This window comes from Squalius cephalus (genome assembly GCF_949319135.1).
Source record: "Squalius cephalus genome assembly, chromosome: 15".
In the NCBI taxonomy this organism is placed as follows: domain Eukaryota; kingdom Metazoa; phylum Chordata; class Actinopteri; order Cypriniformes; family Leuciscidae; genus Squalius; species Squalius cephalus.
Window position 1 is genome coordinate 21,540,829 of NC_137136.1, and position 14,753 is coordinate 21,555,581.

A 14,753-nucleotide genomic window follows, 5' to 3' on the forward strand; every position below is an offset into this window, starting at 1 on the left:
AAGTTGTTAAATTATTTTACAGATAAAATCGTCAGAGCAGCGCTGACAACACGTATCTGTGCAAGTGTGTGTCCATACTGTATGAGTGTGTTTGAGTGGGAGAGAGAGCATGAGAAAGAGAATTATGTGCTTTCCGTACATAATAAAACATAATTTTGTGGCAAAAAACATGGAAATAATTTGTCGTTTTTATCCTATTGTTTACTATATTCATTTACTCGGTCAGTGTCATTGTGTTTTTTGTTTTTTTTTTTTGTTTTTTTTTTTGCTGTTGTAGGCTGTAAGGACCTTTGAAATTACTAAAAACATTTGGCGAAGTGATATGGAAATGTAATGCAGTCAAGATCTGCCTGGAATTACTTAAGGAAAACTGGAATTCCCTGAAAATAATTGCACACCTTAGAACATTCGTCAACCAATCAGTTTCAAGCCTTCAACAGCCCCGTAGTATAAGTGAAGAATAATGCGTTTTTTGAAAAGTCAAGCATGAAAACCTTTTCCAGTAGACCCCAAATACAAAATCAAATCTTTGAAAAAGTGCATTATAGGTCCTTTAATCTAATTTTAATCTAAATTGCAATATGTACTAATACATTTTAACATTTCAAGTACAAATTAGTTAACATTAGTTAATCTGTTATCAACATGAATTAACAATGAAAAATTATATATTTATTATTTAACATTAGCTTTAAAAAAAAAAAGTGATGTTCAATGTTAGCTTGATACCTAATGCATTACAGTGGAGAAAATAATTATTTGATCCCCTGATGATTTTGTAAGTTTGCCCATTTACAAAGAAATGAAGGGTCTATAATTGTTATGGTAGTTTTATTTTAATGGATAGATACAGAATATCAACCAAAAAATCCAGAAAAAACACATTATATAAAGGTTATAAATTGATTAGCATTTGATCGAATGAAACAAGTATTTGATCCCCTACCAACCAACAAGAATGCTGCCTCCCACAGATTGGTTATGTGCCCATGTGAAACACAGATTAGTCCTGTCACTTTAAGAAAGTACTCCTAATGCCAGCTCGTTGTGTGTATAAAAGACACCTGTCCACAGAATCTGTATCTTCCATTCCAACCTCTCCACCACCATGGGCAAGACCAAAGAGCTGTCAAACGTCAGGGACCAGATTGTAGACCTGCACAAGGCTGGAATGGGCTACAAGACCATCATCAAGAAGCTTGGTGAGAAGGAGACTTTTGTTGGTGTGATTATTCAGAAATGGAAGAAATACAAATTGAAAAATCAAACTCCCTCGGTCTGTAGCTCCATGCAAGATCTCGCCTCATGAGGTACGGATGATAATGAGAAAGGTGAGGGATCAGCCCAGAACTACACTGGAGGAGCTTGTTAATGATCTCAAGACAGTTGGGACCACAGTCACCAAGCAAACTATTGGTAACACACTGAGCCGGGAATGGATTGAAATCCTGCAGCGCCCGGAAGGTCCCACCGCTCAAGAAGTCAGAAGCCTGTCTAAAGTTTGCCAATAAACATCTAATGATTTAGAGAAGGCTTGGGAGAAAGTGCTGTGGTCAGATGAGATCAAAACTGAGCATTTGGCATCAACTCAACTTGCTGTGTTTGGAGGAAGAGAAATGCTGACTATGACCCCAAGAACACCATCCCTACAGTCAAGCACGGAGGTGGAAACATTACGCTCAGGGGCTGGATCTCTGCTAAGGGTACAGGACGATTTCACCGTATTGAGGGGCCAATGGACGGGGCCATGTACCGTCAAATCTTGGACGAGAAACTCCTTCCTTCAGCAAGGACACTGAAGATGGGTCATGGATGGGTCTTCCAGCATGAGAATGAACTCATCGTTTTAATCATACACTCGATTTAATTATAACACATGGAACCGATCCAACCGATATAGATATCATTCCACAAAGTGATGATGTCACTGACCATTACATGGTAACTTGCATATTACGTACTCCTGTAATATATCATGCTGCGCCGCGTTATCGACCAGGCAGAACAATCCTTCCATCCACCATAGATCATTTTTCAAATAGCTTATCTGATCTGTCTCAGCTGCTCAGTGAACCCAAACAAGCAGATGAACTAGACTAGAGGAATTAACTAGCACTATGAGCACCATTCTCTCTGGAAAATTGGATATTGTTGCACCCATAAGATTAAAAAAGGTCAGAGAGAAAAGTAAAGCACCATGGTACAACAATACTACGCGTGTTTTAAAGAGAGAAACCCGTAATTTAGAGCGTAAATGGAAACAAACTAATTTAGAGGTCTTTAGAATCGCGTGGAAAGACAGTATGTCACGTTATAAAAAGGCCCTAAAAGCGGCCAGGGCTGAGCACCTCCGCAAACTAATAGAAAACAACCAAAACAATCCTAGGTTTTTATTTAACACCGTGGCTAGACTAACAAATAAACAGATGTCACCTGAACAAAATATTCCGTTACAGTTTAGTAGTAATGATTTCATGAATGTTTTTCACTGAGAAAATAGAAAACTTCAATCTTCGATCGCGCCTTATAATTCAGCCTCAATTATCACCCCGCAAGAACAATTACAATGCTTTACAACTATAGAACAAATAGAGTTAAATAAACTTATCACTTCATCTAAAACAACAACATGTTCATTAGATCCTATACCCACTAAACTACTGAAAGAAGTGCTACCGATAGTGGAAGAGCCTCTTCTCAATATTATTAACTCATCTTTATCTTTAGGTCATGTTCCAAGAACATTTAAACTGGCAGTTATAAAACCTCTCATTAAGAAACCACAATTAGACCCACATAATCTAGCAAATTATAGACCCATTTCAAATCTTCCTTTTATGTCTAAAATACTAGAAAAAGTTGTGTCCGCTCAACTAGGCTCTTTCCTGCAAGAAAATGACATCTATGAAAAGTTTCAGTCTGGATTCAGGCCGCACCATAGCACTGAAACTGTGCTTGTTAAAATCACAAATGATTTACTCTTAGCTTCTGACCAAGGCTGTATCTCAATACTAGTTTTACTTGATCTTAGTGCTGCGTTCGATACTATAGATCACACAATACTCTTAGATCGACTACAAAATTATACTGGTGTTCAAGGACAAGCATTAAGCTGGTTCAGATCATACCTATCTGACCACCACTGATGGGCAGTAACGCGTTAGAAGTAACGCGTTACTGTAATCCGATTACTTTTTTCAAGTAACGAGTAAAGTAAGGGATTACAATTGCAAAAACAGTAATTAGATTACTGTTACTTCCCCGTAAGCAGGCTGCGTTACTGCGTTATACTGCGAGACTGTCTCGCGACGTGAGCCGTGACTCGTGAGTGACAATGACATGAGCGCCGCGAAGTCAGTGGTAAACACTATGGCAAGCGATCGCGTTCAAAAGTCTTTGAACGAAACGCGTGAATTTTGATGCGTCAACATGCACCGTTTGTCCGTGTTCAGACGTCATGTTTATTCATGAACGATTTCGTAATGGTAAACTGGTATGCACGTGCAAACATCAGACGTTATATTTGTTCATGAGGGATAATGCATTGGTGCGATGTGAGTGATGTCAGTCTTATGTCATGATTTGTCATGCCTTTTTAAGTTGTTCGTTTAACGTTCTTTCCCAAGGTAGAAAAGTCAACAGCCTAAACGATGGCTCTTAGAATGGGTCTTTTATTTTAGCAAACTGCCAAAAAACCTTTTCAGACTGTGTGCAGCTGAACCAAGAAAAGCTTAAGATTGCATGGAGCTGATAAGCATGAATGGCAGAAGAAAAAGACTGCAATTAAAAAAACAAAACAAGAGAAAATTATTTTAATGCAAGCAATAAAAAACTGCACACACCAGCAGTGGAATAAAAGAAAAGAAATGCATGATCAACTAGATTAAGGCAAACTCCTGTCTTAATGTAAACCCTGTCCACCACCCCCAAAGGTTTCACAAAGTTATTCTTGCCACTGTAACTTATGGCTTCCTATAAAGACAGGTTTATGGGTAAATAAATGAATAATAATAAAAAATATATACCAGGGCTAAACATTTAAGCCTTTTCATTTGTCCTTCGGTCGGTCATTCACTTGTCCGAGTAAAAACATTTGTTAGAACAGGAAAAAAATTAGATTTTTTGTGTGTGTGTTGTAAATATAATTTATTCCGAATCAGTATTCGCATCAGTTCAGTCAGCTTTAACATATATAAATCGGTATATTTATGATATTTTAACCTTTATAAAGGGCATTTTTCCCTAATCGTTTGCTTCATCTTTCATTTATAATTCTTAAATTTGATCAATAAATTACAATAGAATAATAAGATGCTAAAGGGCTGTTACCAATCAAATAAATTGCATTAAATAATGTAATGATTATTTAAAATATTTTTTGAATATACAAATAAGAAATATTATTTGTGCATAGAAATAATATTTATAAACCGCCAGTAGGAGGCGGCAGGCGACCATCTTAATGAGTGAGTCATTGATGCAATGTGCGTAAAGTTAAAATACTAAAACTAATAAAACAAGTTTTAAAAAAGAATGTTTCATTTGATTCAATTTTAGATGATGGAATATGCAGAAAGAATAAGAATTAAGCAGAAAGGTCTATTGCTTTATAGCGTATTCATTTCGTGCATCATGTTTTTGAAAAGTAACTAGTAAAGTAACTAGTAAAGTAACTAATTACTTTTGAAAATAAGTAATCAGTAAAGTAACTGGATTACTTTCTTGGAGAAGTAATCAGTAATCAGTAACTAATTACTTTTTCCAAGTAACTTGACCAACACTGCTGACCACTACCATTTTGTCTATTTAAATGGAGAAAAATCGATCATAACTCCAGTAAACTATGGAGTGCCGCAGGGATCTGTGTTAGGCCCTCTGTTATTCTCAATATATATGCTGCCCCTTTCAAATATTATACGGAAACATGGAATTAATTTCCATTGTTATGCTGATGACACTCAAATCTATATTTCATCACGGCCGGATGAAAACGCTAAATTATCCAAATTGACAGAGTGCGTTAAAGATATAAAAGATTGGATGACGCGCAATTTTCTTTTATTAAATACAGACAAGACAGAGGTAATACTTATCGGTTCAAAAAACCGCCTACAAAACCTCGCACACTACAACTTTAATATATTAGGATGTCCTGTTACTTTATCCTCTACAGTAAAAGACCTGGGTGTTATACTAGACTGCAACCTGTCTTTTGAAAATCATATTTCATATGTTACAAGAACAGCCTTTTTCCACCTTAGAAACATTGCTAAGCTACGTAATATGCTATCAGTTTCTGATGCAGAAAAGTTAGTTAATGCGTTCATGACCTCGAGACTAGATTACTGTAATGCTTTATTAGCTGGTTGTCCTGCATCCTCTATAAACAAGCTACAGTTAGTCCAAAATGCAGCCGCTAGAGTTCTTACTAGATCAAAAAAAATATGATCATATAACACCGATTTTAACATCACTACATTGGTTACCTATAAAGTCCCGTATTAATTACAAGGTATTGCTACTGACTTATAAAGCCCTAAACGGCTTAGCTCCAGTCTATTTAACGGATCTTCTATCGCCCTACAATCCATCGCGATTCCGAATCCATACCTAGGATATCCAGATCCACCAAAGGAGGGAGGGCGTTTTCATATTTAGCTCCAAAACTCTGGAATAGCTTTCCTGATACTGTCCGTTGCTCAGACTCGCTCTCCCAGTTTAAAACTAGATTAAAGACGCATCTCTTCAGTCAGGCATTCATATAATATTTTTAATCTTACAGTTAAATCCAGTCTCTAGTTCATAAACGCCAGAGGAGAACTGGCCCCCGACTGAGCCTGGGTTCTCCCAAGGTTTTTTTTTCTCCATTGGGTCACCTGATGGAGTTTTAGGTCACCGTCAGGTCACTTGATGGAGTTTTTCGGTTCCTTGCCACTGTTGCCTTTGGCTTGCTCAGTTGGGGATATTTTGGGAATATTAATTTATTTTTATCAATCAATAAATTCCACTATAAACAAACCTTGTTGTATTATTTTAATTTAATACTGTGAAGCTGCTTTGATACAATTTGTATTGTGAAAAGCGCTATACAAATATACTTGACTTGACTTGACCCAAAACATACTGCCCAGGCAACAAAGGAGTGGCTCAAGAAGAAGCACATTAAGGTCTTGGAGTGGCCTAGCCAGTCTCTAGACCTTAATCCTATAGAAAATCTGTGGAGGGAGCTGAAACTTCGAATGGCCAAGCAACAGCCAAGAAACCTTAAGGATTTAGAGAGGATTTGTAAACAGGAATGGACCAAAATCCCCCCTGAGATGTGTGCAAACCTGGTGACCAACAACAAGAAATGTCTTACCTCTGTGATTGCCAACAAAGTTTTCTCCAAGTACTAAAGCATGTTTTGCTTGGGGATCAAATACTTATTTCACTCACTGAAATGCAAATCAATTTATAACCTTTACATAATGTGTTTTTTTCTGGTTGATATTCTGTCTCTATCCGTACAAATAAACCTACCATAAAAATGATTGACCCTTCATTTATTTTTAAGTAGGCACACTTACAAAATCAGCAGGGGATCGAATAATAATTTTCTCCACTGTAACTAACATTAACCTTATTGAAGCTTATTGTAAAGTGTTGCCCAATAAACATGCACACTTTTTAGGAATTAATGTTCTTTGAATGGATTTCTTAGGCTTCTGCAAACAGATGATAATCATCTCTACTGTCAAAACAAACAATGTTCCAGGTCAGGGGTCTAAATATGTGACATGACGATATTAGATCAAGAACGATTAAAATTAAATGATTAAAATGTCTCCCTATGATCTGCCTATACAGAGAGATGTTATGGACCGTTTAAATGGACAACACAGTTTTCAACTAAAAACTGAAAACTTTTTATGCGATTTGGCTGTTCATTTATATGACAATGGCGTTTTGGGGGCCTGAAAACGCAAACCTTTGAAAACGGGTTTCAAAGTGCAAGTTTTTGAAAACGATACCATTATCGTCCTCATGTAAACAACAAAAACGTAAATTTGTGAAAACAGTGACGTCATGCACATGCGTATGCCATGTTCAGTTTATAGGCGTGTAGCTTTTCTTTACAAAATGACATCGCCAAATACTGGCCTGGCAGCATAACACAGCATTTTTAAGAATTTCCGTGGATCTGTTTGAACGGGGAACTTTGTGGTGTGAATGGGGAACTTTGTCATCTGTACGCAAAAAAAAAAAAGCAAAGGAAAAAAGTTTTTACTACATTGTTGTCGTGTAAACGTACCCTTAGTATCGTGCTATACCTGTTTCGGTGTAGACAAGTGCTGTGTGCAAAGACTATTCCCTATTCTCTATATAGTGTTCACTATACATGATTTGGGTCAGAAAAACAGTGTCAGTGCACATGCACATTTTGACAAATACAAGCACCTAGGCTACAATAGCCGCGTTTCCACTGTCGGACCAGGGCCGGGCCGTGCTAGTGCGTGCCAGGGCCAGTCGCGTTTCCACTGTCACTTCCGGGGCTTGATCGGGGCTTACTCGGGGCCAACGGCCAGGATTTCTGGCCCGTCGAATACCTTGGGCCAAAGCGGGCCAGCTCGGGCTAGAGGAGTGGTTACGAACAGAGGCGGAGTTTACCTGAGTCGGGAGACGGCAGCGCCGGATGATTCTGTCAGCATTAAAGACTTTTAAAATAATTTAACTCACGTTCATGTTTGAATGCCTTCTGTTTGTGATGCAAAAGACTATGCGCGCTAACCATTACCATAGTAAACATAGTAAACGCTTGAAGATACGCATAGTAAGAAAACATAGTGAACGCTTGAAGAAATCAGACCAATCATAAAGGCTATCACAATCATGTTTTTATTTTATCTGTCAGTAGCCTACGTCTCGTCTCTATACCGGACTATCATAAAATAAAGCAACTTTTTTTTCAGGAGCTTCCTCTGTTTCTCTGACTGAAAATATCTGTATGGGAGTCGAGAGAGTGCTAAAGCTCCTCAGGTCGCATTTTTGGTGGCATATATTTGTAGAAATTATCATTCTTTCTAAATGTGATGTAAATATGTCCTGTAACTACCAAATAAACAGAAACAGACACGACTGAAGAAGTAAGTAGCCTATGTCCTCTTTCTTTTGTGAAATAGACCTAATGGTAATTTATTTCTGTGTGGCTAATGTGCAATTTTGACAAATTAATTCATTATGATCAATGTATCACTTTTTAATGTAAACCTGAGGTAAAACATCGATGCTTGGGTTTTAAATATTCAAGTAAACAACAAAAATGCCAGCAAACGGTCGCTTTTATCATGTTTGTTTTCAACCCTGTTTCCAGTGATTTCTGATTAGTTTTCTGATAAAACTTCCATCTGTTGGTGAAATGATGGGTTAGAGTGACGTTGTTCCAGAGAGGCGTGTTACGGGCGTGTTTTAGTGAAGCGCTGTGGAGCTTCTAGCCCGACAGTGGAAACGCAGGCCCGGTGCTATTAGCCTGAGGCTATTAGCCCGGCATGGCCCGTTTAAAGCCCTGGCTCGCACTGGCCCGACAGTGGAAATGTGGCTATTGTGTTTTACATACCTCCACACATGTCTTCATCCCTGAGGCAGCGGCATAGTGTAATGGTGTGTTCTTTTTGTTATCAGTGGCACTAGCGTCTGCACTCTCATATTCACCACGGTCCAGTTTGGCACCAGTCCACTTTAGGATCATCTGGAGGCACTCAGCCCGCCTGCGTTCATCTTCATAGGGCCGGGCCAGTCGCGGCTGCAGCGCCCCTTCAGATAGCAGGATATGCGGCCCCATGCACAACACATGCAGTGCAGACTCATTGTGCACGTTACGTTTGTTGGGGTTCCCATCCTTGCTGAAGAGGAAGGACCTGTGAAAAGATGGCATGATGAGTCACAAATAAATGGTAAAAACTAAAGCACTTAGGCTAAATATTGCGAAATAAATTAGTAATCATTGGTTTCGGTGAAGGAATAGATTTTGAGGATATATCGATATTAAAATTCTGACGATACAATAGGCTGATGGTTATTTTGACATCACACCACCCACAAATAGAACATATAGCTTTCCAAATCTCTTTCCAAAAATTATAAATTGAGCAACACTGGCCTGCTCATTCAGACCCAGAATCTTCAGCACATTTGTAGTTGAAACAGCTGGTTTGCCTTAAAATAACTTTCAAAGCTTGGCACCTAAGGTTCCTCACTTTTTAGGCCAAAGCATTTCAAACTGGACAGGAAAAACAGCAGAAATTGATTGTACATGACTTGAGTACTTCTAACAGTATGAAAGCATTTAAGAACAAATCATCCTTAAAAATCACGCCTAGAGCCTGACAGATGGCCTACGAGAGTCAGATTCAATTGTTATGCGGGTCAATGACATATAGGAGAGTCCACAATGATGGAAAGGTTTAAAACATGCCAAATTCTTCAAATTCTTCAAAATTCTCTGTATTCATGTCAAGAGGTGTAACCATCAAAAAGTAATATCATATTTATTTTCCTGTCACTTTGAATAAATCTGAGTCTTAATCATGTTTTTTTTTTTACTTGAAATATATAACAAATATGGATTATTAATTCAGAAATATCATTATATTTTTGAGTTGTTGCACCACATGACATTTTACGAAATTTACAACCAGAACCGACCTTAGTTTGTCATAAAAAGGTCAAATTAGATATTTTAAGACACATATTGACCTTGACACACAGTCATTTGGGTTTTCATGATTATTTATAGTATTATTTATTGTAAAATGTTTTCATGTTGGTTGGACCACATGACTTGTATTTGGCATTTTATTTTATGCCCCCCAAAAAATATCAATATTAATTTTAATTCAGAAATTGAAAATATGCTCATCAAAGAAAAGGTGTATTCAAGTCACTGATGGAATGTACTTTAATAAATTAATGACATTTTTTACAAAATAATACATTAGGCCTAATAGATGCCAAAACAGTGCCATTGACCCATAATGATTGCTAGAGATAAATAAAAACAAAGCAGAATGCCCAAATGCTAAATATTCCTGGAGAAACTATGTCTTACCTGAGTATGCGTGTCATGGCATGTCTGGCAGCATAATGGAGCGGGGTGTTGTGTTGGTACGGTTCCCCATATGAGGTGTTGGGGTCTAGTGACTCTTTGAACTGAGGGTTGCCCTCGTAGAGCTGATAGGCCAGAACCTCATCGCCATTGATCAGTGCCTTACGGAACTTGGTGGCCGTGTTCCCCATCTCTCGCTTCCCAGCTCTCCAGAACAATCAGACCTCTTCAGCCTGTGGGCCCATAGATAGCAGACATGGTGTGCTTCCTGGGAACAAGAATAAAGCAAACAATGTGTCCAATGTACGGAGAAATTCATCAGATAGGCATTGGCTACATCATATAGGCCAAACTCGGTCCTGGAGGGCCACTGTCCTGCAGTTTAGTTCCAACTTGCCTCAACACACCTGCCTGGATGTTTTAGTATGCCTAGTAAGAGCTTGATTAGCTGGTTCAGGTGTGTTTATTTGAGGTTGGAGGTTGGAGCTAAACTCTACAGGACAGTGGCCCTCCAGGAGCAGGACTGAACACCCCTGATATAGGCCAATTACACACTGTAGAGTTTCAGGAGTGACAACTGAATTATTATTCTGTGTGTGAATGGAACGAGACTCACTCCCACAATTGCAAAGATTCCAATGTTCTGACGTTTGTCATCCACTATTTTTGACCAAAGTAATATACAGCAACCAAATTCTCGTTATTTTCCTACGATTTTGACTAAACCACTGTCAACAAACATCAAACGTTGTGTTTTGTTTATGCTCGGAAGGCTGCTTCATGAAGCATTCTCTTGAAGTGTTGCCATGTCCACTTAACGTAAGCATTTTAGGGCTTGGCACATAAAACAATCAGGTTTATGAAGTTATTAAAGCAGAAAGGTGAGGGACAAATATTTGATCTTATTTTCAATCTAAAGCATTTGGATTTATTATGGGATTTTTCTTGTTTGGTGTCATTTCCAACAAGATCTGTCAACACAAATTAGTCAAGCCTCTTTCCCAGTGGTTTTCTTGCACCATGCATACAGAAGAGAGAAAGATCTCTGATGGTTGTTTAAATACATCATTAACAAATAGCCTAGTTGTTCAGTTCAGCTCCGTACACACTGCATAGAATTTTTGTAAATGCAGTTGTTACTACCTGAATTTTTTGGGAGTCAATTCGGTTGTAGAATGTAGTTGAATTATGTGCTTACAGAACAGGATTAAGCATTAAAAGGCGAACTGACAACTGAATTTAACATCAGAGTCCACATGGTCATAGAAAATATCGGAAACATTTAACTCCACCACAGAGTGTGTTATTCGCAAAACTAGCCAAATAGAAAATAAATCCTATTTGAAAATCTATTAAATCTATAACATTTACAACCACGTTTAGTCAAAACCTGCAGGAACAGGCCTGAAGTGTTATTAGGAGTGAACTGACTCCCGAGTCGCCACCATAACCAAACAGCACTTACAAAACAAACTAATGTGTTTAACCACAGAAGAGGCCTGACAGAAACAGATGCTAAACGTGTCCCACTTCACATGTGTGCCCTTTAGAAGACCTGCAAGAGCATAGACGCCACTGAGAACTGACCTAAAACCAGCGCATCTTCTACACAAATCCTTGTCAACCATCCAGAGAGAGAAATTAAAACAGGTCTTGGATCAGAGGCAGACGGCTAATTGTCTCAACAACACTGACTCATTCTCTGTAGGAGCTTGTGAGGAAAGAAACAGACTTCCTCCAGGAACACTAGGGGCTTCCGGCTCACTCTGCCAACTGCTGTCGGCCTACTGCGAGCAGGTTCTGTCGAGGGGCAGGATTCAGCAGGGCAAAAGTTATGCCCCCACAAATGCCATCTGTCAACATGGACACCTGAGGTGTCAGTTGTATTCATATTTACACTGACATTATGAGTGTAGTATCTCAACAGCAGAAAAAATAAATCAGGCCATTTGCAAAAACAGACTCAATTTCACCACAGACAGGCAACCTCATGGGTAAAAACTCGACTGGCCTAGTTTCATGGCTAACCTCTTTGGGTGGTCTTGAGTTGGCTTTTATAGAGATTGAACTATATTTTAAAGAGGGGTCTCAGTCACAACATTAAAGGGATAGTGCATGCAAAAAAATTAATTCTGCCATTATTACTCAGCCTCATGTCATTTTCTTTCTTCTGTGAAATGCAAAAGATATTTTGAAGAATGTCGGTAACCAAATTGTTTTGATTCCCATTGACTTCCATTGTATCTGGGGGGAAAAACACCAAGACTTTTCTCCAAATATCTTATTTTATATTCCACAGAAGAAAAGAAAGTCATGGAGTTTTGTTACAGCATGAGGGTAAGTACATAATTCTCATTTTTTAATGAACAATCTCTTTAAGCTTCTCCATGGCAAAATATACCAGAAAGCCACTCGGCTATGATGGCTTAACACACTCATCATATATCAAAGTGCCCCATATCTGCAGGGAACTGGGTAACACTTTATTTTACCGTGTCATTGTTACACACACTACATGTACTGTAGTAATAACTATAAATCATGCATAATTACAAACAACTAACCCTAAATCAAATCCCAATCCTAACCCCAGTAAGTAGGCCTACATGTAGCTAATTATTAATACTCAGTACTTAAATGTATACTTACAATGTAACACGGACACCTTAAAATAAAATGTAACCTGAATTGTAATGCGCTTGTCATATCTACCCTTACAAAAATATATTACCATGCTACCCATAGTTTCCACCATAAAACAGTTGTTACTTCTGATAATACTATGGCAATTTCAAAATGTTTCACAAAAATACGTTTTTGTTTAGCAGCTGCAGCTATTTCGTACCAGCAGTACTTGTTGGTTTCTTGTTTTGTTCATTTGTATGTATGTTTTTCTCCATCACATTCAAAACGCATCCATATAATGGACTTTCAATAACTTTTGTGCTTTTATATGTCTGTTATGTAAAACATTAGGCCTATATGAAGCAAACTTTTAATTATTATATGCATCTCAATTGCATAACCCTAACATTTATTTGCATAGCACTTTTCACAATACATATCGTTTCAAAGCAGCTTACAGAAAATGCATGCCTCTACATTACAATAATGCTAGTCATTTGGTGTCAGCATGGCAGCACCCACAAGTGGGCGACCCACTCCATGTAGAACAAAACAGCTTTTTCTAGAAGCCTGATTTATCTGGAGCCTTCATTTTATGTGGATGTACATCATTTATGTGAAATTTCTCAAAAATGCTACCTTTGTGTGCAAATGTTTAATTAGCAAAAAATCCTGACTGCACCTTTAAGAGACAGAGAGACTGTAAAACACGATCTGAAGCAGACCTCATTAAATCTTTTATGGCTCGTCATCAGTAGCAACAACAAATGTAGTAACTATGGCATTTTGGAGCGGACACTATGGGCACCATGGTAACTTTTGTAAGGGTATTAAGATAAGTTAACGTTTAATTTCTACAGTTGGAGAGTGAAATGCTCGGCATGCAGGAAGTCAGCTGCTGTGTGCGTGCGTGTGTGTGTGTGTGTGTGTGTGTGCTCTTGCTGCTCCAGATTATTTGCGCTGTTTATAGCCAAACGTCGATTTCCTAGAAGGGGCTGGGCGACGTGTTTACAGCCTCTGCAATTTACATACACATTACATAGATACACACTCGAATCACGAGGAAATCAACACTCGACTGTGCTCTCATGTATTGCAAAACATTATTTACACTGACGAAAATAGTCACCGGGGCGTGTTTTCAGCGACTGTTTTAATAGCTGGACGGTTTAATTTTTTCCTGCACGTTCCTTATTGCGCACAAAAGCGCATCTGTTACTTCTTTTTATAAAATCAATACATGAGCTGCTCGCTTATGTACAGATCAGTCATGATAACTGTGTTAGCTTGGCAACTTGTCAACCAAAATGTTACATCAAAGAGAGAGATGCAGATTGTTTATAAGCATAACTTATAACCATATGACACATACACGTATTAATAATACTGCATGTCGTTATAAACAAGTCATTTCCCCGATGGAGAACAATACAATTTAAATAACCTACTTACCAAATTAGCACGACGATAGCGGCCGTTTTTTCTATTTCTGACTCCGAATGATTTAGCGGTCGTCTGGTGAAACTCTTGACCAAATAAAAATCTGCCTCTCGCCTTTGTTGTGAACGGGTCCTCCTCGGCCGCCGTGAAGCCTCCGTCAATCACGCCGATGCCTTCACTGAAATTCTGTATTTCAAATTAAAAGTCCCACCAGTTGCGCTCCCATACTAAAGTACCGAAAGGAAGGGTGGTCTTGTTTTTAAGCGCGACTTTTGTTACTTCAAAGCGAAATATGTTCCAAGTTCACTGTTTATTAATCTTAGATAAAAAAATACAATGTTGTAAATTAAATACGATTACACAAATTTTAATCTGTTATAATCATTTATTTTTCTGACACCCGTAAAATATTTTATGACTGCTAATTTAGCCCAGTTTAAATGTAACGTTAATGACAATAATTTTGGTAGGCTAACTATTCTATTTTAGAAGTGGTAATGCAAGTATTTCTAAAAGAAAATAATCGTTAAATAAACAACTTTGCTTTTGCTTTGTATAGTAGAGTGCAGCAGCACTGCAGCACAGATCGAACTTTTGCCAGTTTCCC

General features: G+C 38.1%; 1 protein-coding gene across 1 annotated transcript in view; it reads right to left on the minus strand.

The window, feature by feature from the left end:
- The window catches only part of ankib1b (ankyrin repeat and IBR domain containing 1b), a 37,622-nt gene extending 23,329 nt beyond the window's left edge, over positions 1-14,293 (minus strand). The window contains 3 exon segments of the mRNA XM_079895472.1: positions 8,594-8,894; positions 10,085-10,349; positions 14,159-14,293. Of these exon segments, the coding sequence (XP_079751598.1) occupies positions 8,594-8,894; positions 10,085-10,272 (489 nt within the window). The 5' untranslated portion in view covers positions 10,273-10,349; positions 14,159-14,293.
- Positions 14,294-14,753: the final 460 nt, after the last annotated feature.